Source organism: Mustelus asterias, chromosome 28, assembly GCF_964213995.1.
Source record: "Mustelus asterias chromosome 28, sMusAst1.hap1.1, whole genome shotgun sequence".
Taxonomy (NCBI): Eukaryota; Metazoa; Chordata; class Chondrichthyes; order Carcharhiniformes; family Triakidae; genus Mustelus; species Mustelus asterias.
The window spans coordinates 19032159-19059075 of record NC_135828.1 but is presented as its reverse complement, the minus strand read 5'-3'; the positions used below and the strand labels follow the sequence as shown (position 1 = coordinate 19059075).

General features: G+C 47.0%; 1 protein-coding gene and 1 non-coding gene across 2 annotated transcripts in view; both read left to right on the top strand.

Moving 5' to 3' along the window:
* wdfy4 (WDFY family member 4) overlaps positions 1 to 26917 on the top strand; it is a 245621-nt gene that overhangs the window by 185576 nt on the left and 33128 nt on the right. The window contains exons 39-44 of the mRNA XM_078199280.1: positions 270 to 423; positions 4018 to 4109; positions 17942 to 18154; positions 21588 to 21726; positions 22843 to 23000; positions 25139 to 25297. Coding sequence (XP_078055406.1) covers positions 270 to 423; positions 4018 to 4109; positions 17942 to 18154; positions 21588 to 21726; positions 22843 to 23000; positions 25139 to 25297 — 915 coding nt within the window. The remainder of the gene's footprint in view (positions 1 to 269; positions 424 to 4017; positions 4110 to 17941; positions 18155 to 21587; positions 21727 to 22842; positions 23001 to 25138; positions 25298 to 26917) is intronic.
* LOC144480381 (U6atac minor spliceosomal RNA) lies at positions 7122 to 7248 on the top strand. Its single transcript, XR_013495661.1, has one exon. It is a non-coding gene; the product is annotated as a U6atac minor spliceosomal RNA (small nuclear RNA).

The window sequence follows — 26917 nt, the reverse complement described above, 5'->3', positions numbered from 1 at the left end:
CGCAGTGGCCCACTCAGCGCTATGCTGCCGGCCTCTCCAGCAGGAATAGGCCCCGCCCAAAGATCCTCAGCGTGATTCATGCTAGGGCTCTCTGTGATGCACAGAGTGTCGGAGATTCATTTTGAAAATCCCGCTGAAACAACCAGCGGGAGTTACTCCAGTTTTTAACATGAATTGAGTATTTGTTTGGGAGAATCCCACCCTGAATGTTTTTGGAGGGAATTTTCAATGTGGCGGACAGGATGTTGAAATGTTGATTTTTTTTTCAGGGGGGATGTTTTGACGTGGCGGACAGGATGTTTTTCAGCATCAAGAGAGATTGGGAGTCGTCGTCCAGAGACAACATGAGCGATGTCAGAGAGCTGATCCCAGAATTCTTCTACCTACCTGATTTCCTGCTTAATCATAACCGTCTCGAATTTGGTACGTAAGTTGGCTTTGTCAAGCACTGAATTGATAAATCCCTTTTACGATGTCTCAAAGTGATCCATATTCAACAAATTATTCTGTGCGCACTCGCTGGAGGCCAGATTGCACACACAAAGCAAATGCGATCAATGGCCAGTTAATATCTATTTGATGGAATTGGTTGAAAGAAGAATGTAGGCCAGGATTCGCTTCTCTTTATACCGAACCCCCCCCCCCCCCCCACCTCCCCCCCACCGGTATTTAAAGTAAAGTTTTTTTAAAGTTTATTGTTAGTGTCACAAGTCGGCTTACATTAACATTGCAATGAAGTTACTGTGAAAATACCCTAGTTATCACACTCCGGCGCCTGTCCGGGTAACACTGAGGGAGAATTTAGCCTGGCCAATGCACCTACCAGCGCGTCCTTCAGACTGTGGGAGGAAACCGGAGCACCCGGAGGAAACCCAAACAGACATGGGGAGAACGTGCAGACTCCACACAGACAGTGACCCAAGCCGGGAATCGAACCTGGGTCCCTAGTACTACTGTGAGGCAGCAGTACTAACCATTCTGTGTATACTTGGATCAAAGGTAAAAGGGCCCAAAGCTTTTTAGAATATTGAACTTGAGATCCAGGAGTATGGCTGCAATCAGCTCTGAATCCATTATATGAAGTTAAGGGCAGCACAGTGGTTAGCACCGCTGCCTCACAGTGCCAGGGACCCGGGTTCAATCCCTGGCTTGGATCACTGTCTGTGTGGAGTCTGCACGTTTCCCCATGTCTGCGTGGGTTTCCTCTGGGTGCTCTGCTTTCCTCCCACAGTCTGAAAGATGTGCTGGTTAGGTGGATTGGCCATGCTAAATTCTCCCTCACTGCACCCGAGCAGGCGCCAGAGTGTGGCGACTGGGGGAATTTCACAGTAACTTCATTGCAGTGTTAATGTAAGCCAACTTGTGATACTAATAAATAAACTTTAAAAACTTTAAAGTTGGGAAGGTTTTTGCCAGTTACGGAGCTAAGGGAGATGAATAGTGTACATATTCATCTGCCTTATAAGGACCAAGGACCAAATTAATCTTTTTTAATGAAATCCATTGTCCAACTTAATTCACTCAGTTCCAGTAACTCTTAATAGGTTGCAGATGGGATTTTCCGGGGCGGGCACAGAATGTAGAGGGGCAGTGCCAAGCTCAGCGGGCATGATGTCTGGCGATTAAAGTCAGCTCCGTAAAACTTACTCACTAAATAGAACATTAACAATTAGGTCAAAAATGTTATCAATCAAAATTATTTTAATCTAGAAATTATTTTAATGTAAGATTTTAAATATTGTGTGTACTTCATGCCATTCTGAATATTGTCAGTGCATGAACTGCTTTATATTAGGGGGTCTATTTTATGGGGTGGCACTCACGATGGGAGGGGATACAAGTGCCAAGATTTGAGAGTCTAATTTGAGTTGAATGGTTAATTTATTGGACATAGAATCACATTGGCCACCAATCAGAAACATGGTCTTCCATGACCAAGCTCCCATCATGCAAAGATCTGCTCCAGAAATGTCAACTTAACATCCTGGTCTTCTTTGAGGTTGTCCCTCTGAGATAAAGTGTGGAATTAAATCCAGATAGTACCTTCGGCCTTTCCCTGGATCAGAGGTGGGATGAATGTGTCTGCGACTGTTGGCGGACCCATATAAAAGCTGCTATGTATCAGGGTTTGTTCTTACAACCTATGGTTAGCTAATCATCCACTCAATGTTAGCTCTGCTCATCTGAGATGAGAAGTGTCTCATTTGAATTAGGTCTCACTCCTGCTTTGTCAAGAATACACATAAGTTCAGGGAAGCAATATAGAAACCAGAGAAACACTACAGTACAGAAGGAGGTCCATTGAGCCAGCACCGACAACAATCCCACCCAGACCCTATCACCGTAACCCCACATATTTACCCCGCTAATCCCTCTAACCTACGCATCCTGGGACAGTAAGGGACAATTTTTAGCATGGCCAATCCACCTAACCCACACATCTTTGGAGTGTGGGAAGAAACCGGAGGAAACCCACGCAGACACGGGGAGAACGTGCAAACTCCACACAGACAGTGACCAAGCTGGGAATCGAACCCAGTTCCCTGGAGCTGTGAGGCAGCAGTGCTAACCGCTGTGACATTGTACCACCCCTATAGGAACCAGAGGAGGCCATTTGGCCCCTTACGCCATTCACTGAAATCATGGCTGTCCTGTGACCTAACGTCATGCACCCACCTTTACCCTATCGATTTCCCCAACAGAAACAGTTTCTCCATTCACTCTATTAGTTCCCCTTAATACGGCACGGTGACACAGTGGTTAGCACTGCTGCCTCAAAGTGCCAGGGAACCGGGTTCAATTCCTGGCTTGGGTCACTGACTGTGTGGAGTTTGCACATTCTCCCCATGTCTGCGTGGGTTTCCTCTGGGTGCTCCACTTTCCTCCCACAGTCTGAAAGACGTGCTGGTTAGGTATATTGGGCGTGTTAAATTCTCCCGAGTGTAGAGACCAGGAGATTTTCATAGTAACTTAATTACAGTGTTAACTTAAGAAGTCTTACAACGTCAGGTTAAAGTCCAACAGGTGTATTTGGAATCACGAGCTCTCGGAGCGCTGCTCCTCCACTCACCTGATGAAGGAGCAGCGCTCCGAAAGCTCGTGATTCCAAATAAACCTGTTGGACTTTAACCTGGTGTTGTGAAACTTCTTACTGTGCCCACCCCAATCCAACGCCGGCATCTCCACATCGTGTTAACTTAAGCCAATGTCTGACACTAATAAATAAACTTAAAACTTAGAAAACCACGACCTTTTATTTCCCAGGGAATACAAGTCTAGTTTGTGTCATCTCTTTTTGGAAGTTGATCCTTGGAATCCAGGTTAATATGCACAACACTCCCTCCAAACTCAATATATCCTCCCGAAGGTCTGGTGGCTGGAATTACCTGCAGTACTCCAGATGTGGGTGAAACAGGGCTTTGTGAAGCTGTGGCCTAACTTCTACACTTCTGTCTAGTCCTCCAATCAATAATGCCAGCATTTCATGAGCTTTCTTGATCATTTGCTGTAGCTCCCATAATGATCTGTGAAGATAGACCTCTAAGTCTCTTTGGACCTCTGCTGTTGCTAGCTTTACACCATTTCGAAAGTACTCTGTCTTATCCATTTTGTGGATGATTGCACATCTGCCCACATTACTGATCATAGAATTCTACAGTGCAGAAGGAGGCCATTCGGCCCATCGAGTCTGCACTGACCACAATCCCACCCAGGCCCAATCCCCATAACCCCATGCATTTACCCTAGCTAATCCCCCTGACACTAAGGGACAATTTAGCACGGCCAATCTACCTAACCCGCACATCTTTGGACTATGGGAGGAAACCGGAGCACCCAGAGGAAACCCACGCAGACACGGGGAGAATGTGCAAACTCCACACAGACAGTGACCCAAGCCGGGATTCGAACCCGGGACCCTGGTGCTGTGAGGCAGCGGCGCTAACCACTATACCACCGCCCCACAGCATGGATTAACAGTGACTTAATATTTCAACTGTGTACCCAACACTTTTGCAGGTTCCATGCAAGATGGCACCACTCTGGGAGACGTGATACTTCCTCCGTGGGCTAAAGGAGATGCTCAAGAATTCATCCGACTGCATCGGATGGTAAGTATTTGTTAGCCAGCTGTCTGAGTTCAGCGTGGTCCCTTTTGGGTTTCCCTTATTGACGGTCATCCTTCTCTGGGTGACTCACACTGCGGCTATGTGCATTGTTGCTCCAAATGAAATGGTTCTGGGTCAGACGCTCGTCACTCATGACTCAGCATTCTAGGATACAGATTGGTGAGTGTCGAGACTGCACCATAGAATGTAGAACAGTACAGCACAGGAACAGGCCCTTCGGCCCTCAACATTGTACTGAACATGACACCAAATTAAACTAATCCCTTCTGCCTGCCCTTGGTCCATATCTCTATTTCTTGCATACTCATGTGCTTATCTAAAAGCCTCTTAAACACTCCTATCGTATCTGCCTCCACCACCACCTCTGGCAGCGAGTTCCAGCCATCTACCACTCTCTGTGTAAAAAAACTTGCCCCTCACATCCCCTTTGAACTTTTCCCCTCTCACCTTAAGTGTATGCCCCCTAGTATTAGACATTTTAATTTGATTTAATTTGATTTATTATTGTCACGTGTATTAGTATACAGTGAAAAGTATTGTTTCTTGCGCGCTATACAGACAGAGCATACCTTTCATAGAGAAGGAAACAAGAGAGTGCAGAACGTAGCATTACAGTCATAGCTAGGGTGTAGAGAAAGATCAACTTAATGCAAGGTAGGTCTATCCAAAAGTCTGATGGCAGCAGGGAAGAAGCTGTTCTTGAGTCGGTTGGTACGTGACCTCAGACTTTTCTACCTTTTTCCCGACGGAAGAAGGTGGAAGAGAGAATGTCCGGGGTGCGTGGGGTCCTTAATTATGCTGGCTGCTTTGCCGAGGCAGCGGGAAGTGTAGACAGAGTCAATGGATGGGAGGCTGGTTTGCGTGATGGATTGGGCTACATTCATGACCTTTTGTAGTTCCTTGCGGTTTTGTGCAGAGCAGGAGCCATACCAAGCTGTGATACAACTAGAAAGGATGCTTTCTATGGTGCATATGTAGAGGTTGTTAAGAGTTGTAGTTGACATGCGCAATTTCAACTCTGGGAAAATGATTCCAACTGTCAACCCTATCCATGCCTCTCATAATTTTATAGACTTCTATCAAGTCTCCCCTCAGCTTCCGCCGCTCCAGAGAAAACAACCCTCGTTTGTTCAACTTCTCCTTATAGCCCATTCCCTCTAATCCAGGCAGCATCCTGGTAAACCTCTTCTGCACCCTCTCCAAAGCCTCTACATCCTTCCAGGATGTGTGGCACAGTGGTTAGCACTGCAGCCTCACTGCGCCAGGGACCCGGGTTCGATTCCAGTCCTGAGTCACTGTCTGCGCGGAGTCTGCACGTTCTCCCTGTGTCTGCGTGGGTTTCCTCCGGGTGCTCCAGTTCCCTCCCACCATCCAAAGATGTGCAGAGTAGATGGATTGGCCATGGTAAATTGCCTCTTATTGTCAGGGGGGGGGGGGTTATCATGGTAAATAAGTGGACTTATGGCGATAGGGCCTGGATGGGATTGTTGTTGGTGCAGACTCGATGGGCTGAATGGCCTGCTTCTGCACGGAAGAGATTCTATTCTATGATTCCCGTAATGTGGTGGTCCAGCGCTCTAATCTCATGAAATTCCACACATTGGCCAGGATTTTCCAGCCTGCCACCGGAATCTTCCAGTCCCGCCGAAAATCTGAACCTTTTGGCTGATCTACCACATTCCCCCTCATAACAGGTCTCAGCACGGCGGGGCTGGAGAGTCCTGGCCAGCGACTTTGCTGTGGTGATCTGCTGTCAGACAGTTCCTCTGCTCGATTCTCCTCTCCTCACCATCCTGTGCTTTCCTCTTCATATCTTGGTGAGGCCACACCTAGAGTATTGTGGGCAGTTTTGGTCTCCTTTTCTGAGGAAGGATGTTCTTGCTCTCGAGGGAGTGCAGCAAAGGTTTACCAGGCCGATTGCAGGGATGGCGGGACTGATGTATGAGGAGAGATTGAGTAGGTTAGGATTGTTTTCACTGGAGTTCAGACGAATGAGAGGGGATCTCATGGAGACTTATAAAATTCTAACAGGACTAGAGAGGGTAGATGCAGGAAGGATGTTCCCGATGGTGGGGGAGCCCAGAACCAGGGGTCACAGTCTGAGGATTCAGGGTAGACCATTTAGGACGGAGATGTGGAGACATTTCTTCACCCAAAGAGTGGTGAGCCTGTGGAATTCATTACACCAGGAAATAGTTGATGCCAAAACATTGAATGTATTCAAGAGGCGGCTGGATATAGCACTTGGGGCGAATGGGGTCAAAGGTTATGGGAAGAAAGCAGGATTAGGCTATTGAGTTGGACAATCAGCCATGATCGTGATGAATGGCGGAGCAGGCTTGAAAGGCCGAATGGTCTTCTCCTGCTCCTATCTTCTATGTTTCTATACAAGCCTCCGATTTTCAACTTCAGTAAGGGAAAGCATGGTAGCACAGTGGTTAGCACTGCTGCCTCACAGCGCCAGGGACCCAGGTTCAATGCCGGCCTCGGGTCACTGTCTGTGTGGAGTTTGCACATTCTCCCCGTGTCTGCATGGGTTTCCTCTGGGTGCTCCGGTTTTCTCCCACAGTCCGAAAGATGTGCGGGTTAGGTGGATTGGCCATGCTTAATTGACCCTTAGTGTCAGGGGGATTAGCAGGGTGAATGTGTGGGGTTATGGGAAATGGGGCTAGGTGGGATATGGTCAGTACAGACTCGATGGGCCAAATGGCCTCCTCCTGTAGGGATTCTATCCTATGAAGGAAAGAGCACCTGAAGTAGTTTTTCATTGTCTTCCTCCTGTGCGTGTGCTCAAAGGAAACGCTTCACCAAGGATGCTCTGCCTGTAGGCAGCAACTGTTCCTCAAGGTTGTAACATGTGTCCACCACCACCATCACCCACCGCCCCCCCCCCCCCCCCCCGCAAACCCCTCCCCCCCACCGAAGATTTGCTGGTTCCGCCATTAGCCATGGCTCATATCCCAGAGTTCCCCTACCCCAAGGTGACCAACTCTTGTGTTGTATGAAAGGAGAGAAGGTTAGCACTCCCCTTGATAAGGATGGAAGGGACCCTAGTGGCCTTGCAACACACACATGGTTAAGGCATTGCCATCTACTTAGTGGCATCTAACCATGTTTTTTTCATTTGAGTTGGTTTATTTGGTTTGCCCTAAAAGATATTTTTTTAAAAGGTGACCAACTCTGATCAAAGTAATTATGGACACACCGTCATGAGGCTACAGTTGCAAGTGAAGACTTGAGAGCAGGAGGGCATGTGGTTGATTCTCAACTGCCCTCGGGCAACTAGCGATGGGCAATAAATGCTGGCCAGCCAGCGACGCCCATGTCCCACGACTGAATCAAAAAGAAAATGGGGCCAGACGGGGTAAGGGAGACTGGAGTTGAGCATAAACGACAGCGTTGAGATGTTAGGCTGAACGGGCTGTTTCTATGCTGCACATTCCATGTAATTACTTTGTCATTTAGAAATGCGTACTTTCACAATGCCAACAGACCTGCTTCCGACAACTAAGCAGAATGGTTCAGATTTTTCACTGTCGCAGTGGGGAAGCGGAAGGTAGAGGTGGTTGCGCCAGGGAATGTAGAATTCCCTGGAGCGACTGGTAGTGCCAGGGTTAAATGGGACTGGCCCTGTCCATGAGGATAATGTAGATTTAAGTGGTGATTAATAACCTCCATTCTCACCTTTGCAAATGCTAATCTGTTAATTGTTCGTCTAAATGGATCAATTTAATGTCTCATTATTTACTAACTACCAGCCTGGCCTGTAGAAATGTCAGACTTATGTGCTATAAGCTAGTCTTAATTTGTCTTATTATTGTAATTATAAACCACTCAGAAGCAACAACCAATTGGGATTGCGCTGACTGATCCAGCTATACATCTGATACAGTTTAGCCTAGAAAAGGGCGGCGGGAGGTGGAGGTTGGGATATTTTTCCAGGATGAATTTGCTTCTTGTGTTTGGCTCATTTTCTGCACATCTGTATGGGAAAAGCTTAGACATGGCTTCTGTGTCACGTCGGGGTGGGGAGAAAGAGCAGATCCACATATTGTATCAGAGAGGCCCAGAGTGCAAAGAGAGGCCATTTGGCCCATCGTGTCTGTGATGGTTTTTTTGAAAGGCCCACCCGATGAGTCCCCCTCCCCTGCCAATCCCTGCAAATTTTCCCATTGAAGTATTTCCCCTTTAGAAAGTTGCTGCTTGAATCTGCTTCCTAACTACCCTCAGGGGCAATTGCATTCCAGCTCACTGGCTGTGTAAATAAATAAAAAATCTCAGAAGAGGCCATTCGGACCATCTTGTCTGCATTGACCCTCCGAAAGAGCACTGACCAAGACCACAAGAAACTGCAAAGGGTTATCAACAAAGTCCAGTCCATCACACAAACCAGCCTCCCATCCATTGACTCTGTCTACACTCCCTGCTGCCTCAGGAAAAGCAGCCAGCATAATCAAGGACCCCACGCACCCCGGACATTCTCTCTTCCACCTTTAGTTACTGTAACACTACATTCTGCATCCTCTCCTTTCCTTCTCTATGAACAGTATGCTTTGTCTGTATAGTACGCAAGAAACAATACTTTTCACTGTATGCTAATACATGTGACAATAATAAATCAAATCAAATACCTTCCTAGATTCAGTCCACTGGCCTAACTCTGTAGCGTTGATCATAGCCAATCCATCTAACCTGCACATAGAATCATAGAATCCCTACAGTGCAGAAGGAGGCCATTCGACCCATCGAGTCTACACCAACAACAATCCCACCCAGGCCCTATCCCCGCAACCCCACATATTTACCCCTGACACTAGGGTCAATTTAGCATGGCCAATCAACCTAACCTGCACATCTTTGGAGTGTGGGAGGAAACCAGAGCACCCGGAGGAAACCCACGCAGACACGGGGAGAATGTGCAAACTCCACACAGACAGTGACCCAAGTTGGGAATTGAACCCAGCTCCCTGGTGCTGTGAGGCAGCAGTGCTAACCACTGTGCCACCATGCCGCCCTTTGAACTTTCCTCTGGTTTTAATGCCTTGACTACTGGTTACTGATTTATCTGCTAGCACTTACTCAATTATTATTTCATGGGATGTGGGTGTCGCTGGCTAGGCCAGCATTTTGATTACCCATCCCTAATTGCCCTTGTGATGGTGCTGATGAGCTGCCTTCCTGAACGCTTCAGGCCCTAAGGTGTAGGGACACCCACCATGCTGGTAGGGACAAAGAGTTGTCTTGAATTTAATCATTTTCTTTTAAAAATGAGCTTCAAACCTCATTAATTGAGGTCTGATGTCAATGGACTTTTCATCAGTTCTTCAAGTTTAAAGTTTATTTATTCATGTCACAAGTAGGCTTACGTTAACACTGCAATGAAGTTACTGTGACAATCCCCTAGTCGCCATACTTTGGTGCCTGTTCGGGTACATTGAGGGAGAATTTAACATGGTCAATGTGGCGTGGTGCCACAGTAATTAGCACTGCCGCCTCACAGCGCCAGGGACCTGCCTGGGTTCGATTCCCGGCTTGGGTCACTGTCTGTGTGGAGTCTGCACATTCTCCCCGTGTCTGCGTGGGTTTCCTCCAGGTGCTCGGGTTTCCTCCCACAGTCCAAAAATGTGCGTGTTAGGTTGATTAGCCATGCTAAATTGCTCCTTAGTGTTAGGGGGATGTCTGGGAGATTAGTAGGGTAAATATGTGTGGGGTTACGGGGATAGGGTCTGGGTGGGATTGTTGTCAGTGCAAGCTCAATGGGCCGAATGGCCTCCTTCTGTACTGTAGAGATTCTGTTGTATTCTAACCAGCACGTCTTCAGACTGTGGGAGGAAACTCATGCAGACATGGGAAGAACGTACAGACCCCTCACAGACAGTCATTGAAGCCGGGAATCGAACCCGGGTCCCTGGCGCTGTGAGGCAGCAGTGCTAACCACTGTGCCATCAGATACATAGAAACCCTACAGTGCAGAAAGAGGCCATTTGGCCCATCGAGTCTGCACCGACCACAATCCCACCCAGACCCTATCTCCATATCCCTACATATTTACCCGCTAATCCCTCTAACCTACGCATCTCAGGACACTAAGGGGCAATTTTAGCATGGCCAATCAACCTAACCCGCACATCTTTGGACTGTGGGAGGAAACCGGAGCACCCGGAGGAAACCCACGCAGACACGAGGAGAATGTGCAAACTCCACACAGACAGTGACCCAAGCCGGGAATCGAACCCAGGTCCCTGGAGCTCTGTGAAGCAGCAGTGCTAACCACTGTGCTACCGTGCCGCCCCGTGTATGAATACATGGTATTCACGGTGTCAGCAGTGACCTGCAATGTAACAGATCAGCTGCCGGAAGACTTGATGATACTGGAGGCTACATTTTTCCCAGGGCTTCCCAGGTGCTGTAGAAACGCAAGTCTTTCTTCATCACAATTACATAGAAAACATGGAAAATAGGAGGAGGAGGAGGAGGAGGCCATTTGGCCCTTCGGGCCTGCTGCACCAGTCATTATGATCATGGTTGATCAGTCAACTTAGTAGCCTGATTCTGCCTCCCCAACCCCCCCAGATCCTTTGATCTCCCCCCCCCCCCCGCCACCCCCCTCAAGTGCTACATCATAGATCCCTACAGTGCAGAAAAAGGCCATTCGGTCCATCGAGACTGCACCACTCTTAGGTTTAGCCTTGAGCTAAAATGAGAGTGGCGCACTTGGCCACCGTCCCGATCCTGGAATCCGAGGGACTCCCGGTGGGGAGCAAAAAGATAAACAGAGGGGAGAACGGGCCATGGGCCTACCAATGATAGATGTACGGCCTGCAAAGGAAAATTAAACCGGTGTGGACCCTTATCTCATCTGCTGTTAATCGCTAGTCCCATTTATATGACGAGTAAGACTGGGAGAGACGCCCATATATCGGAATTAACTGCAACTCAGCAAACCAGACTTTTGGAATGTGCACAATAATTCAGTTGCTGAGCTGGGCTAAAGCCTCCAAGATATCCCCTTTTCCTGATGGCCTCATTACTGCTGTCAGTTTGGTTTAGCAATTATTCAGCATAAAACATCCTGCTCTTCCAGGCCAAAAGTACAGCCTAATTACGATGTTATCTTTACCCCTCTGCTTTCTCCTCCCCGTTTCCAGCTCCCCCAAGGCAGCGTCTCGCACCGTTTCCATGACAACTGGCAACTCGCCAGTACTTTGATTACACAGCCATTCTCTGTGTCTAGACGGTCGTCACAGCAAGATATTCAACCACAAGAACCTCACGCCAGAGCCCGACTTGTTAATACAGATTCTCCCCCACATTGTGACAAGAGAATGCACACCAGGAAGTTCTTTCTTGGCTAGAAATGCTTTAGGAAGTCCTGAAGTCGTGAAAGGTGCCATAAAAATGCAAGTCTTTCGTTCTTAAACACAATTACATTGAAAACATGGAAAATAGGAGCAGGAGGAGGCCATTATAGGTAGGCCTAAAAGGTAGGGATATGTTCGGCACAACTTGTGGGGCCGAAGGGCCTGTTTTGTGCTGTAGTTTTTCTATGTTTCTATTTGGCCCGTTGGGCCCACTCTGCCATTATGGTTATGGTTGATCAGCCAACTTAGTAGCTTGATCCTCCCTCCCCCCCGCCCCCCCCAACCACCCCCCACCCCCCCCATATCCTTTGAGCCGCTTCTCCCCCCTCCCCACCCCAAGTGCTATATCATAGAGTCATAGAATCTCTACAGTGCAGAAAGAGACCATTCGGCCCATCGAGCCTGCACTGACAACAATCCCACCCAGGCCCTGTCCCCATAACCGCACGTATTTACACTGCTAATCCCCCTGATACTAAGGGCAATTTAGCATGGCCAATGCACCTAACCGGCACCTCCTTGGACTGTGGGAGGAAACCGGAGCACCCGGAGGAAACACACGCAGACATGTGGAGAATGTGCAAACTCCACACAGTTACCCTGCGGCCAGACTTGAACCCGGGTCCCTGGCGCTGTGAAGCAGCACTGCTAACCACTGCACCACCATGTTATATCCAACTGCATCTTGAAAACACTCAATGTTTTGACCTCAACTACTTCCTGTGGTAATGAATTCCACAGGCTCACCACTCTCTGAGTGAAGAAACTTCTCCTCATCTCCGTCCTAAACATTCTACCCTGTGTCCTCAAACTGTGACTCCTGGTTCTGGACACTCCACCATCGGGAATATCTTCTTGCCTGTCTTACCCTGTCTGGTCCTGTTAGAATTTTATCGGTTTCTATGAGATTCCCCCCCACATTCTTTTGAACTCCAGTGAATACAATCCTAACCGACTCAATCTCTCCTCATATTTCAGTCCCGCCATCCAAGGAATCAGTCTGGTAAACCTTCACTGCACTCCCTCTATAGCAAGGACATCCTTCCTCAGATAAGGAGACCAAAACTGCACACAGTATTCTCGGTGCGGCCTCACCAAAGCCCTGTATAATTGCAGCAAGACATCCCTGCTCCTGTACTCGAATACTCTCAGCATGAAGGCCAACATACCATTTGCCTTCTTTACCACCTGCTGCACCTGCATGCTTACCTTCAGCGACTGGTGTACGAGGACACCCAGTTCTCGTTGCACAATTCTACCATCAGCGGTGATCATAGGGGGTTGGTTTTCCAACAGTCCTGCTCGGGGGGCAGTTCAAATTTCCCTGCTGCCTCTCTACTTACACAAGGAGGGAAGATTTTAATTTGATTTATTATTGTCACATGTATTAGTATGTAGTGAAAAGTATTGTTTCTTGCGCGCTATGCAGACAAAGCATACCGTTCATAGAGAAGGAAAGGAGAGAGTGCAGAATGTAGTGTTACAGTCATAGCTAGGGTGTAGAGAAAGATCAACAAGTGCGAGTAGGTCCATTCACAGTCTGATGGCAGCAGGGACGAAGCTGTTCTTGAATCGGTTGGTACGTGACCTCAGATTTTTGTATCTTTTTCCCGATGGAAGAAGATGGAAGAGAGAATGTCCGGGGTGCGTGGGATCCTTAATTATGCTGGCTGCTTTGCCGAGGCAGCGGGAAGTGTAGACAGAGTCAATGGATGGGAGGCTGCCAGGGGATTAGTAGGGTAAATATGTGGGGTTGCGGGGATAGGGCCTGGGTGGGATTGTGGCTAGTGCAGACTCGATGGGCTGAATGGCCTCCTTCTGTAGGGATTCTATGACTCTATGTACGTTAGGCGGATTGGCCATGATCAATGCGCAGGGCTAAAGGGTTAGTGCAGGGGACTGAGTCTAGGTAGGTATTTGATTTGATTTATTATTATCACGCGTATCGGGATACAGTGAAAAGTATTCTTTCTTGTGCGCTATACAGACAAAGCATACAGTTCATAGAGTACATAGAGGAGAAGGAAAGGGTGCAGAATGTGATGTTACAGTTACCGAAGGCGGAAGAGAGGAAGCCCGAGTGCGTGGGGTTCTTAATTATGCTGGCTGCTTTTCCGAGGCAGTGGGAAGTGTAGACAGAGTCATAGAATCATCATAGAAACCCTACAGTACAGAAAGAGGCCATTCGGCCCATCGAGTCTGCACCGACCACAATCCCACTTGGGCCCTACCCCCATATCCCTACGTATTTTACCTGCTTATCCCTCTAATCTACGCATCCCAGGACACTAAGGGGCAATTTTATCATGGCCAACCAACCTAACCCGCACATCTTTGGACTGTGGGAGGAAACCGGAGCACCCGGAGGAAACCCACGCAGACACGAGGAGAATGTGCAAACTCCACACAGACAGTGACCCAAGCCGGGAATCGAACCCAGGTCCCTGGAGCTGTGAAGCAGCAGTGCTAACCACTGTGCTACCGTGCCGCCCACGAGTCAATGGATGGGAGGTTGGTTTGAGTGATGGACTGGGCTTCGTTGATGACTTTTTGTAGATCCTTGCGGTCTTGGGCAGAGCAGGAGCCATACCAAGCTGTGATACATCCAGAAATAATTCTTTCTTTGGTGCATCTGTAACAATTGGTGAGAATCGTAGCTAACATGCCAAATTTCCTTAGTCTTCTGAGAAAGTAGAGGGAACAGTAAAACAAAAGTAAACCACATGTCCTCTCAAGCCCGCTCTGCCATTTAATATTATCATGGGTGATCCATGGTTTCAATTCTACTTTCCCACCTGCTCCGCATATCCATCCATTATCTAAATAATCAAATAGTGTCCACTTTAGCCTTAAAACTATTTAATGGCGGAACATCCACAACCCTCTGGGGGCCGAGAATTTCAAAGTAGGTTCACAATCCTCTGAATGAAAAATTTTCTCTTCATCTCAGTTCTAAATGATTCACCCTCACACTGTGCCTCCACATTCTAGATTACCAAGCCAGGGGTGACAACTTCTCAGTGTCTACCCAGTGAAGCCCATTCAGAATCCTTTTTGATTCAATGAGAATTTTTTTCTTTTGCTGAATAAAAGACATTGCTGTCGAAGCTTTTTGTCCTGCACTCATCAGGTTCACAAATCTCAGAGGGAACAACAACTTATACTGCATGGGAAGAGAGTGCTGATTGATTGGCAAGCGGACTCGGGTTGGTAGAGGCAGTGTTTTGCTTTTATTTCAGAGAAATTAGGACTGTTTTCCTTGGAGAAAAGAAGGCTGAGAACAAATTTCATGGTGGTATTCAAAGTCAAGAACAAAGAACAAAGAACAATACAGCACAGGAACAGGCCCTTCGGCCCTCCAAGCCCGCACCGCTCCCCGGTCCAGGATTGAATCCTGAATCCAGGATCCCCGCCCAATTTTCCAGCCTATCTACATACCAATATCCTATCCACCGAGCTGTCCCTCACAGCTACGATGCTTTGTTCATTACAACCTATTAACTCACCCCCACCCCCCCATTCCAGACCATGTGATGATGTGATGATGTGTCTGGACAGACTCGATAGGGAGAAACTCCTGAAAGGATTGAGAACGAGAGGGTACTTAACCGGGCTTTTTCGAGAACTGTTAGTGAGCCCTCCAAGCACTCCTCCAATTCAGTAAGAAGTCTCACAACACCAGGTTAAAGTTCTACAGGTTCATTTGGAATCATGAGCTTTTGGAGCACTGCTCCTTCATCAGGTGAGTGGAGGTAGATTCACAAATGCAGCATATATGAGGCAAAGACACAGTTACAATATAATTACAGATTGGAATACGAAGAATGGTTGGAATGCGAGTCTTTTACAGGTAATCAAGTCTTTGCAGGTACAGGCAGTGTGAGTGGACAGAGGGGTAATCGCAGGTTAGAGAGGTGTGAATTGTTTCAAGGCAGGACAGTTAGTAGGATTTTGCAAACCCAGGCAGTATGGTAGGGGTTAGAAGTAGTGTGACATGAACCCAAGATCCTGGTTGAGGCCGTCCTCATGCGTGCGGAACCTGGCTATCAGTTTTTACGTTGTGTGTCTTGAAGGTCGTCTTGGAGAACGCTTACCCGAAGATGGGAAGCTGAATGCCCTTGACTGCCAAGACTGGGAGCGAACACTCCAAAGGGACTGGAAGCGAACACTCCAAAGGGACCACTCCTCCTATTCTGGCCTAGCGTATCCCCGATTTGTATTGCTCCACCTTTGGTGGCCAACTCTTCAGCTACCGAGCCCCCTACGCTCTAGAATTCCCTCTCTAAACTTCTTTTTCTTCCATTTAGATGCTGCTTTAGGTCGAATTCTTTGACCAGTCTGCCCTCCTATCCCCATGCTTGACTTGGTGTCTCACTATCTTTGTTATTGCTTCTGTGAGGTGTCTTGGGACATTTAACTGTGTTAAAGATGTGGCATTATATAACAATACGTTGCTCTTGTTATTCGGGAGTGGAATGCTCAATAATTTATCTGTTAACATTAAAAGCTTCCAGCTGTAAAGCAAAACCCTATTCTCACTCAAAAATGTGCCTTTGCCTCAATTCCCTCGCATCCGTGCGACACTGCTCACTCTCTCAGCCTGTTTCGCTGGATGGAATTACCAAATTCCAGGCAGCTCCATCCAGTCAGCGAGTACCCACCAGAAACGAATGCTGCAAGTGCTTTAACTAACTTTACCTTCCGAGGGTTGGGGGCCGGGGGGGGGGGGTCGGGGGGGTTGGTGGCGGGAGGTGATTTGGCAGTGAGGGGTTGGGGAGATTTTCGGGGTGTTGGGGTGGAGCGGGGGTGGAATAGTGATTCATGCCTACAATCAAGGGTTGGATTTTGCCCTGTTTGAGGGTAAGAGGTAGTCTGCTAAAGTCCCCTCTATAATCTTAATTAAGGCTTATTACCAAAAGGTTTAGTTGGTTAGGTGTTAACAACAGTTTCAGAATGCAATGGTCAACTATAATACCTCTGAGTCCGGATTGATACATTAAATTTAGCTCTTGATCAAACACGGTGTCTTAAGCTTCACATTTCTCGTGGGTAATATTTTACTATCTTTGCATTAGGCCCTCAGGAAAGAAGAAAGTAATTTACATGTTTTTGAATCTTGTCGGGTGGCACGGTGGTTAGCACTGCTGCTTCGCAGTGCCAGGGACACAAGTTCCATTCCTGGCTCGTGTGACTGTCTGTGCGGAGTCTGCACGTTCTCCCTGTGTCTGTGTTGGTTTCCATCGGGTGCTCCGGTTTCCTCCCGCAGTCTTGAAGGACATTCTGGTTTGGTGGATTGGCCATGCTAAATTTCCCCTTCGTGTCCCAGGATGTGTAGGTGAGGTGGATTAGCCATGTCTGGGGTTACGGGAATAGGGCTAGGGAGAGGGCCTGGGTAAGACACTCTTGTCAGAGATGTCAGTGTAGGCTCAATGGGCTGAATGGCCTCCTTCCGCACTGTAGGGATTTTATGAACTAACCACTTGGTTTTTCAGCTGGGCAATTAGGCCATTTGTTTGAATGATGCTGATTGACATTGGCCAGGGCATGGGAGAACTCCCCTGGTCTTCCTCAGATAAAATAGTGAGATCTTGACCTTCATCTGAACCTACAGACTGAACCTGAGTTTAATATCTCATCCATTTGATGACACCTCCAGCAATGCTGCACTCTGTCAGTGCAGCTGAATGTTAAACTACCAATTCCTTGGGAAGGGGCTGAATCCATGACCATTTAATGGCAGCTTAGAGTCATAGAATCCCTACAGTGCAGAAGTAGACCGTTTGGCCCATTGAACCTGCACCGACAACAATCCCACCCAGGCCCTATCCTCGTAATCCCATGTATTTACCCTATTAATCCCCCTGAAACAAAGGGACAATTTAGCATAGCCAATCGACCTAACCCACTTTGAGTGTGGGAGGAAACCGGAGCACCCAGAGGAAACCCACGCAGACACGGGGAGAACGTGCAAACTCCACACAAACAGTCACCCGAGGCCGGATTCGAACACACATCAGTACTGCATGGATGTTAAACGAACAATTCCTTGGGAATGGGCTGAATCCATGACCTTATAATGGCAGTTCAGAGTCATAGAATGTCTAGTGCAGAAGCTAGCCATTTGGCTCATCAAGCCTGCACTGACAACAATCCCACCCAGGCCCTACCACTGCTGTGAGGCAGGAGTGCTAACGCAAAGCTTTTTATACCAAAGCACTGCTTATAGATAATATCACAAACATCTCCTTTTTAGTATGAGTCCCTAAGGCTGCTATAATATTGCCTTTACATAAGGCTTTTCAGATATAGGTCATACGCACATGAACCTGTTTGAGGTGAAGTGTTAACTCATTGAAATAAATAAATGCAGAGGAACACATCTAAAATAAAAGACTTTCCCAATAAATGGACACTTCCTTGTATCTAACACTTTGTTCTCTTGTCTCCTCATAGGCTTTGGAAAGTGATTATGTCTCCGCTAACCTTCATCACTGGATCGATCTGATATTTGGTTACAAGCAGCAGGGTTCAGCCGCGGTCGAAGCTATTAATGTTTTCCATCCTTACTTCTACGATGATCAGGCTGATCTCAGAACCATAAAAGACCCTCTGAGAAAACACACCATTATGGGTTTTGTCAATAACTTTGGGCAAATCCCTAAACAGGTACAAGTTAAAAGAGTCTCTCTATTTCTACATTTTATAGGATGTGTTTCCCTTGGCATTCGTATACTGCGATAGATTTTACTTAGTCAGATTTATTTGATTGTAAAACGCCACTTTTATATGAGAGATGGTTTTACAGTAACAGAAACAGCAAAAGAATCCTTTAAAATTGTATAGGGTTTGTTGTATTATGTGTTCATCTGATGTCTCGATGATGAGATATTTGGACTTGTATGTTTATATGTGAACTATTTATTGTTAATCTTTAACTATGTATATATCCCAGAATGACAACCCATCCATGGTGCTGCTACTGTCATGCAGGCTCATAGCTTGTTCTCTCAATCTATCACCATGTGACTCTATACATCATACCGTGGGTCATGCTATTCTCAGCTGTTGCTGCCATGCAGGCTCTTTCTAGCTTGTTCTCTCAATCTATCACCATGTGACTCTATACATCATACCATGGGCCATGCTATTCTCCACTCCCACGTCAACCCTTGCTCTTCGAACCCCTTTACATTACAATGGCATACGCACAACATCATACAACAGGATTTACTCCTGATCATTTAAAAAGAAAGGAGAATTTATCCAACATTTTGAATGAGCCAACATAATTAACACAGCACAGTGAATATGTAAATGCTGGAAATGTTAAATGTTTCGAATGTTTGGCTGAAAACCAGTAGAATTTGTCCAGGAATGTCTTCATAGTGACTCCTGCCATGGCGGGATTCGAACTCAGGTCCCCAGAACATTAACTGAGTTTCTGGATTAATAGTCTAGCGATAATACCACTAAGCCATTGCCTTCCCAGCTACTCATATAGTTCTTGCCTGCACCTGACCTCTGGTGGACAACCGCCTTTCCCTCTTCCAACTGGTTGCAGAACCTCAGTAACCTTGATCCCACATGCCATATTAAACGACATTGATCATCCAAGTTTGTACCAATATACTTTAAAAGTCGCCTGATCTACCCAAGAGAGTTTGTCATCTATGTTAACCAGGATGACTTACCATGTTGCACTCACCGAGATTTTCCACAACATCTCCCGCCATACGTGTTTTCCGTGATCTTCCAATCCCGCTGCTGTCAATGGGATTTTCCCCGTTGTCCCCACCCTCCCGGTGAGGAGGAGGAGGGTCACCAGCGAGAATGGCCAGAATATCCCACTCAATGTTTCATTGCCATCTCTGCAATAATGCCGTTTCCTTACACATTACACTAAATAATTCTGTGCTGAGCATCTAAGTAAATAATTGTATTCAGGGTTTAACAAAAAAAAATATATTCACAGTTTAAAATAAATGATTGTGTTCACAGTTTAAAGTCAGTGTTTTTACCGAGTTGACGGCAATGTGAAGATCACGACAGTTTCATTGCTTCAAGTACGATCAAATCAGATGCTTCAGGATCTATTTACAGCACGTGTCTTGAGGTTGTTGGGTTGAGAAATCAATACAGAATGAATCAAAGAATCATCGAATCTCTACAGTGCAGAAGAGGGCATTCGGCCCTTTGAGTCTGCACCGACTCTGACAGGCCCACCCCACCACCCTATCCCTGTAACCCTACACATTTCCCATGGCTAATCCACCTATCCTGCACATCTTTGGACATCAAGGGGCAATTCAGCATGGCCAATCCACCTAACCTGTGGGAGGAAACCGGAGCAACTGGAGGAAACCCGTGCAGACACAGGGAGAACGTGCAAACTCCAGACAGTTACCGGAAGCCGGAATTGAACTTGGGTCCCTGGCGCTGTGAGGCCGCTGTGCCATCCCAGCAAAACTGATTTAGTAAAGGTGTTCTGTGGCTGCCAGGTGCTCGGGGCATTTACAAGGGAGCTTTAAAGTGAGGAACTCTAGGACCTGCCCTAGACTGTATCCAGACTTTAAAACCTTCCCCAGACTGTATCCTGTATCTAGACTTTAGTACCTGCCCCAGACTGTATCCTGCATCAGACTTTAGAACCTGCCCCAGACTGTATCCTGTATCCAAACTTTAGAACCTGCCCCAGACTGTATCCTGTATCCAAACTTTAGTACCTGCCCCAGACTGTATCCTGTATCAGACTTTAGAACCTGCCCCAGACTGTATCCTGTATCCAAACTTTAGAACCTGCCCCAGACTGTATCCTGTATCCAAACTTTAGAACCTGCCCCAGACTGTATCCTGTATCCAAACTTTAGAACCTGCCCCAGACTGTATCCTGTATCCAAACTTTAGAACCTGCCCCAGACTGTATCCTGTATCAGACTTTAGAACCTGCCCCAGACTGTATCCTGTATCCAAACTTTAGAACCTGCCCCAGACTGTATCCTGTATCCAAACTTTAGAACCTGCCCCAGACTGTATCCTGTATCCAAACTTTAGAACCTGCCCCAGACTGTATCCTGTATCCAAACTTTAGAACCTGCCCCAGACTGTATCCTGTATCTAGACTTTAGTACCTGCCCCAGACTGTATCCTGTATCAGACTTTAGAACCTGCCCCAGACTGTATCCTGTATCCAAACTTGAGAACCTGCCCCAGACTGTATCCTGTATCCAAACTTTAGAACCTGCCCCAGACTGTATCCTGTATCCAAACTTTAGGACCTGCCCCAGACTGTATCCTGTATCCAAACTTTAGAACCTGCCCCAGACTGTATCCTGTATCCAAACTTTAGGACCTGCCCCAGACTGTATCCTGTATCCAAACTTTAGGACCTGCCCCAGACTGTATCCTGTATCCAAACTTTAGGACCTGCCCCAGACTGTATCCTGTATCCAAACTTTAGGACCTGCCCCAGACTGTATCCTGTATCCAGACTTTAGGACCTGCCCCAGACTGTATCCTGTATCCAAACTTTAGGACCTGCCCCAGACTGTATCCTGTATCCAAACTTTAGGACCTGCCCCAGACTGTATCCTTTCACAGTGTGGGAAATGTACTGTGGAGGATCTGGCAGATTTCTCCTGAATCATCGCCGGGCCAGCCTGTTGAAGTGACTGCGAGTCATGTTTCACCCGACATGTGGGCGGCATGATGGCACAGTGGTTAGCACTGCTGCCTCACAGCGCCAGGGACCCGGGTTCAATTTCCAGCTTGGGTCACTGTCTGTGTGGAGTTTGCACGTTCTCCCCGTGTCTGCGTGGGTTTCCTCCGGGTGCTCCGGTTTCCTCCCACAGTCTGAAAGACGTGCTGGTTAGGGTGCATTGGCCATGCTAAATTCTCCCTCAGTGTACCCGAACAGGCGCCGGAGTGTGGCGACTAGGGGAATTTCACAGTAACTTCATTGCCGTGTTAATGTAAGCCTACTTGTGACACTAGTAAACTTTGAAACTTTAAAATCAGTTAAATAGACAGGCAAGCAAACAAACATGAATGATGTCTTGAAAAATAAAAGACTGACTGGAGGTTTTCTTTTTCTTGAATTCAGCTCTTCAGTAAAGCTCACCCTCCACGGATTATCCCAGGAAGGTACTCTTTGGGGAAGGACCTAGTTGCCTCTCCTCCTGCTCTCCTGCCCTTCTTCTACCACCTGGAGAATCTGAAGCCCTCTGGTATTCCAGTGAAAGGTATTTAAAACACTGAACAATAGCTTTTCATGTCTCATTTTAACATTGCTGGATGCGTCAACTGGCTGTGTAAATGAGGAACCATTGTGTGATTCCAAGAAGAAATTAGATATAGCCCTTGGGTCTAAAGGGATCTGGGGGGGATGGGGCAATTAGGATATTGAATTTGATGATCAGTCAAGAACAAAATGAATGGCGGAGCAGGCTTGAAGGGCCGAATGGCCTCCTCCTTTGATTTGATTTATTATTGTCACATGTATTAGCATACAGTGAAAAGTATTGTTTCTTGCGCGCTATACAGACAAAGCATACTGTTCATAGGGAAGGAAACGAAAGAGTGCAGAATGTAGTGTTACAGTCATAGCTAGGGTGTAGAGAAAGATCAACTTAATGCAAGGTAAGTCCATTCAGAAGTCTGACAGCAGCAGGGAAGAAGCTGTTCTTGAGTCGGTTGGTACGTGACCTCAGACTTTTGTACCTTTTTCCCGAAGGAAGAAGGTGGAAGAGAGAATGTCCGGGGTGCGTGGGGTCCTTAATTATGCTGGCTGCTTTGCCAAGGCAGCGGGAAGTGTAGACAGAGTCAATGGATGGGAGGCTGGTTCTAGTTCTGCTTCTAGTTTCTGTGATTCTGTCGTTTACACCTAACCAAGTTAGCCCTCAACAGGTTCAGTCAGTGAACAATCACGGGGATCTTCTAGCCGGACTTCCATGGCAATGTTTGCGGCCTGGTGCCCCTTGAGATGGAGCATGCAGCTTCCACTGGTATGAACCAGCCCTTCCATGCCCGATGGGCACCGTCTGGGGTGTTTCACTGATTCCCCCTTTGATCATGTTTTGTCATGATGTTTCAAGTTTCCTTTGAGATGCTGCTTGTTTTGATGCAGTGTCTCTTTTAAGGGCTGCCCTTGTAACTTACCTTTTAATTTGTTTTTTTTGCCCTGAATGGATGAAACTGAAACTGGTTGTTGGGTTGGGAGGTGCGTGCTTGCAATTTATATCTCCGTAAATAAAGGTTATAAAATTGTGTCAAGATTGGATCCAGTTCTGTCTTCCACGATGTGGGATCTAACACCTCATCCCTCACTCATAGTACTATACCCCACTGATTTTACACAGAGCTATTGAAGGGACCCGTTGGACACATTGTACATACTGAAAAAGGTGTTCTCGCTGTGGAGAAGAATAAGTTACTGATACCGTCAGAGTGGAACAAGACATTCTCCTGGGGTTATAATGACTTCAGTTGTTCTCTGGGAATCTACACTGCTGACAAGGTATGTCCATTAATCATAGAATCCCTATAGTGTAGAAGGAGGCCATTCAGCCCATTGAGTTTGCACCGACCACAATCCCACCCAGGCCCTATCCCCGTAACCCAACTTATTTTACCTTACTAATTCCCTGACACTCAGGGGCAATTTAGCATGGCCAATCCACCTAACCCGCACATCTTTGGACTGTGGGAGGAAACCGGAGCACCCGGAGGAAACCCACGCGGACATGGGGAGAACGTGCAAACTCCACACAGACAGTGACCCGAGTCCATTCAACCTAACCCATACATCTTTGGATGTGCTAACAGATGTTCCATCTGTTTTTTGCAGTTGAATCAAAGCCCTGCTTGTCCCTTCCTATCCCTCAGCTGAGATAAGTAAAAAGATAATCGCTAAAATGGATTATCGGGACATTATCTTGTTTCCAACTGTGGGATCTTGCTGTGTGCAAATGTGCTGTCATATTTCTCACAGCAGTAACTATACTTGAAGGAAGCGGCACAGTGATTAGCACTGCTGCCTCACAGCACCAGGGAACCGGGTTCAATTCTAGCCTGAGTCACTGTCTGTGTGGAGTTTGCACGTTCTCCCCGTGTCTGCGTGGGTTTCCTCCGGGTGCTCTGGTTTTCTCCCACAGTCCAAAGATGTGTGGGTTAGGTTGATTGGCTTTGCCAGATTGACCCTAGTGTCAGGGGATTAGCAGGGTAAATATGTGGGGTTCCAGGGATAGGGCCTGGGTGGGATGGTGGCTGGTGCAGACTCGATGGGCTGAATGGCCTCCTCCCTGCACTGAAGGGATTCTATGATAAAGTGCTGCTTGGATGATCGGAGACTACGATGTCTGGAATACTGTGAACAATTTGGGTCCCCTTATCTCAGGAAAGATATACTGACATTGGAGGCAGCCCAGAGAAGGTTCACTAGGTCAATCCTGGGTATGGAAGGATTTTCTTATGAGGAGAAGTTGAGTAGGTTGGGTCTGTACTCATTGGAGTTTGAAGAATGAGAGGCAACCTTATTGAGACATATAGGATTCTCAGAGGGTAGATGCTGAGAGGTTGTTTCCCCTTGTGGGAGAGTCTAAGACCAGAGGGCACAATCTCAGAGTGAGGGGGTCACCCATTTCAGACAGAGATGAGGAGGAATTTCTTCTCTCAGAGGGGAGTGAATCTGTGGAATTCTTTCCCGCAGAGGGCTGTAGAGGCTGGGTCATTAAGTATGTTCAAGGCTGAGACAGACAGATTTTGTGGAAAGGGCGGGAAAGTGGAGTTGAGGATTATCACATCAGATCAGTCACGATCTCATCGAATGGCGGAGCAGACTCAATGGGCCGAATGGCCTACTTCTGCTCCTATGTCCTATGGTCTCAAATATGAATGAAAGTCTTTATTCAAGGATTACTGAGCCAGATTCACAGGTTAGCTGTAGTGTTCACGCAAAGTTCCCTGGCTTTAAGTGAACTCTCTATAATGTCTTATGTCAAGGTAATAGCACAGAAGACTGATGTCTATTGAATGATGTTGCTGTATGAGCCTTAGCGCATATCTGCTATAAACCACACATAAAGAAGAAACTGTAATACCGTTGTAATGCAGGCGAATGTTGCTGCCAATTAATGCACAGCAAGATCCCACAAATAATAGTGAGCTCATCAGTTTTGACCATATTGGTTGAGATAACTTGTTGGCCTCAACACCACTTCTTTCCTTCGAATATTTTGACGGGGTCAGTTACGTCCACACGGGGCCTTGTTTTACTGTCTCATCCCAGAGGCTGCATCTCGGACACTGCAGCCTCCCCTCGGAGTGGCTCCGGAGAGTCAGTCTGGGAGAACAGCGGGAGTGGGATTAGGTGGGCAGGCCAGGGCCTTTCATGTGTCGGTGCAGACTCGATGGGCCGAAGGGCCTCCTCTGCGCTGCAGGATTCTGGGCTAATTGAAATGTGTTGATGAGGAATAAAGTGGATTAGGTACAGTGCGGTGGAATGTCAGGGGGGTGGGGGGGTTTGGCAGCCAGTTAGTGATGCTGCTTCAATCGTTTTATACCCTACAACGTCAGGTTAACACAGGGTAATTGAAAATCAAAGAGCCATTACAATGGAATTACATTTCTCAAAATGCTGCCTTGTTTCTGATGCAGAATCTAACTGTGTTTGAGTGCCTGTCGGACTGGGGCCAGTGTCTGTGTGCGGCCTGCCCAACACCTACAATTGTTATCACAGGAGGCTCGAGCAGTGTAATATGTGTGTGGGAAATCCCAGCCAACAAGGACAAAGCCAAAAGCATGATTCTGAAGGAGGTATGTTGCTGCTGTTTTCCGTTTGCCCACCTCTGTTGTTTCTATCTATTGTTTCTATTCATTCGTGGGACATGGACATTATTCACTGGCCAGCATTTATTGCCCATCCCAAGTTGCCCTTGAGAAGGTGAGCTGCCTTCTTGATCTATTCCGGTCGATGCCAGGTGGTCCATCCAGTTTCATTCCTTTTTATTAGTGGAGATTGATACAACCGAGTGGCTCACTAGGCCATTTCAGAGGGCAGTTGAGAGTCAACCGCATTACTGTGGCTCTGGAGTCACATGTAGGCCAGACCAAGTAAGGAAGGCAGATTTCCTTCCCTAAAGTGCATTATTTGATTTGATTTAATTTGATGTATTATTGTCACAGTGGTATACAGTGAAAAGTATTGTTTCCTGCATGCTGTACAGACAAAGCATACCATTCATAGAGAAGGAAAGGAGAGGGTGCAGAATGTAGCGTTACAGTCACAGCAAAGGTGTGGAGAATGATCAACTTAATGCGAGGTAGGTCCATTCAAAAGTCTGATGGCAGCAGGGGAGAAGCTGTTCTTGAGTTGGTTGATACGTGACCTCAGACTTGTGTAACTTTTTCCCGACGGAAGAAGGTGGAAGAGAGTATGCCCTGGTGTGTGGGGTCCTTAATTATGCTGGCTGCTTTTCTGAGGCAGTGTCAAGTGTAGACAGTGCCAATGGATGGGAGGCTGGTTTGAGTGATGGATTGGGTTTCATTCACAACTCATTGTAGTTTGTTGCGGTCTTGGACAGAGCAGGAGCCATACCAAGCTGTGATACAACTGTGTTTTCTCTGGTGCACCTGTAAAAGTTGGTGAGAGTTGTATCAGACATGCCAAATTTCCTTAGTCTCTTGAGAAAGTTTGTGTGCTTTCTTATCTATAGCATCTGCATGGAGGGACCAGGATGGATTGTTTGTGATTTGGACACCTAAAAACCTGAAGCTCTCGACCATTTCTGTTTCGTCCCCATTGATGCAGACAGGGGGATGTTCTCCTTTACGCTTCCTGAAGTTGATGACTATCTCCTTTGCTTTGTTGACATTGAGGGAGAGATTATTGTTGCCGCACCAGTTCACCAGATTCTCTATCTCATTCCTGTACTCTGTCTCATCATTGTTTGAGATCTGACCCACTACGGTGGTGTCACCAGCAAACTCAAAATCGAGTTGGAGTGGAATTTGATCACAAGGTGTAAGGCGCTGAGTGAACCAGATGGGTTTTTTCCGACAATGGTTTCACGGTCATCAGTAGATTCTTAATTCCAGATATTTTTTATTGAATTCAAATTCCACCATCTGCCGTGGCGGGATTTGAACTCCGGTCCCCAGAACATTAGCTGAGTTTCTGGATTAATAATCTAGCGATAATACCACTAGGCCATCGTCTCCCCTATTTAGCATGTACGCTACAGTGTGAAGTTCTGATGCTTTGCTGCAAATGATTCCACCCAAGACCAATCTTCTTCGTGTGTAGACTCATAGAATCCCTACAGTGCAGAAGGAGGCCGTTCAGCCCATCAACTCTGTTATCTAATATTAATTAGGAGCAGGAGTAGGCCATTCGGTCCCTCGATTCAACTCCACCATTCAATAAGGTCATGACTG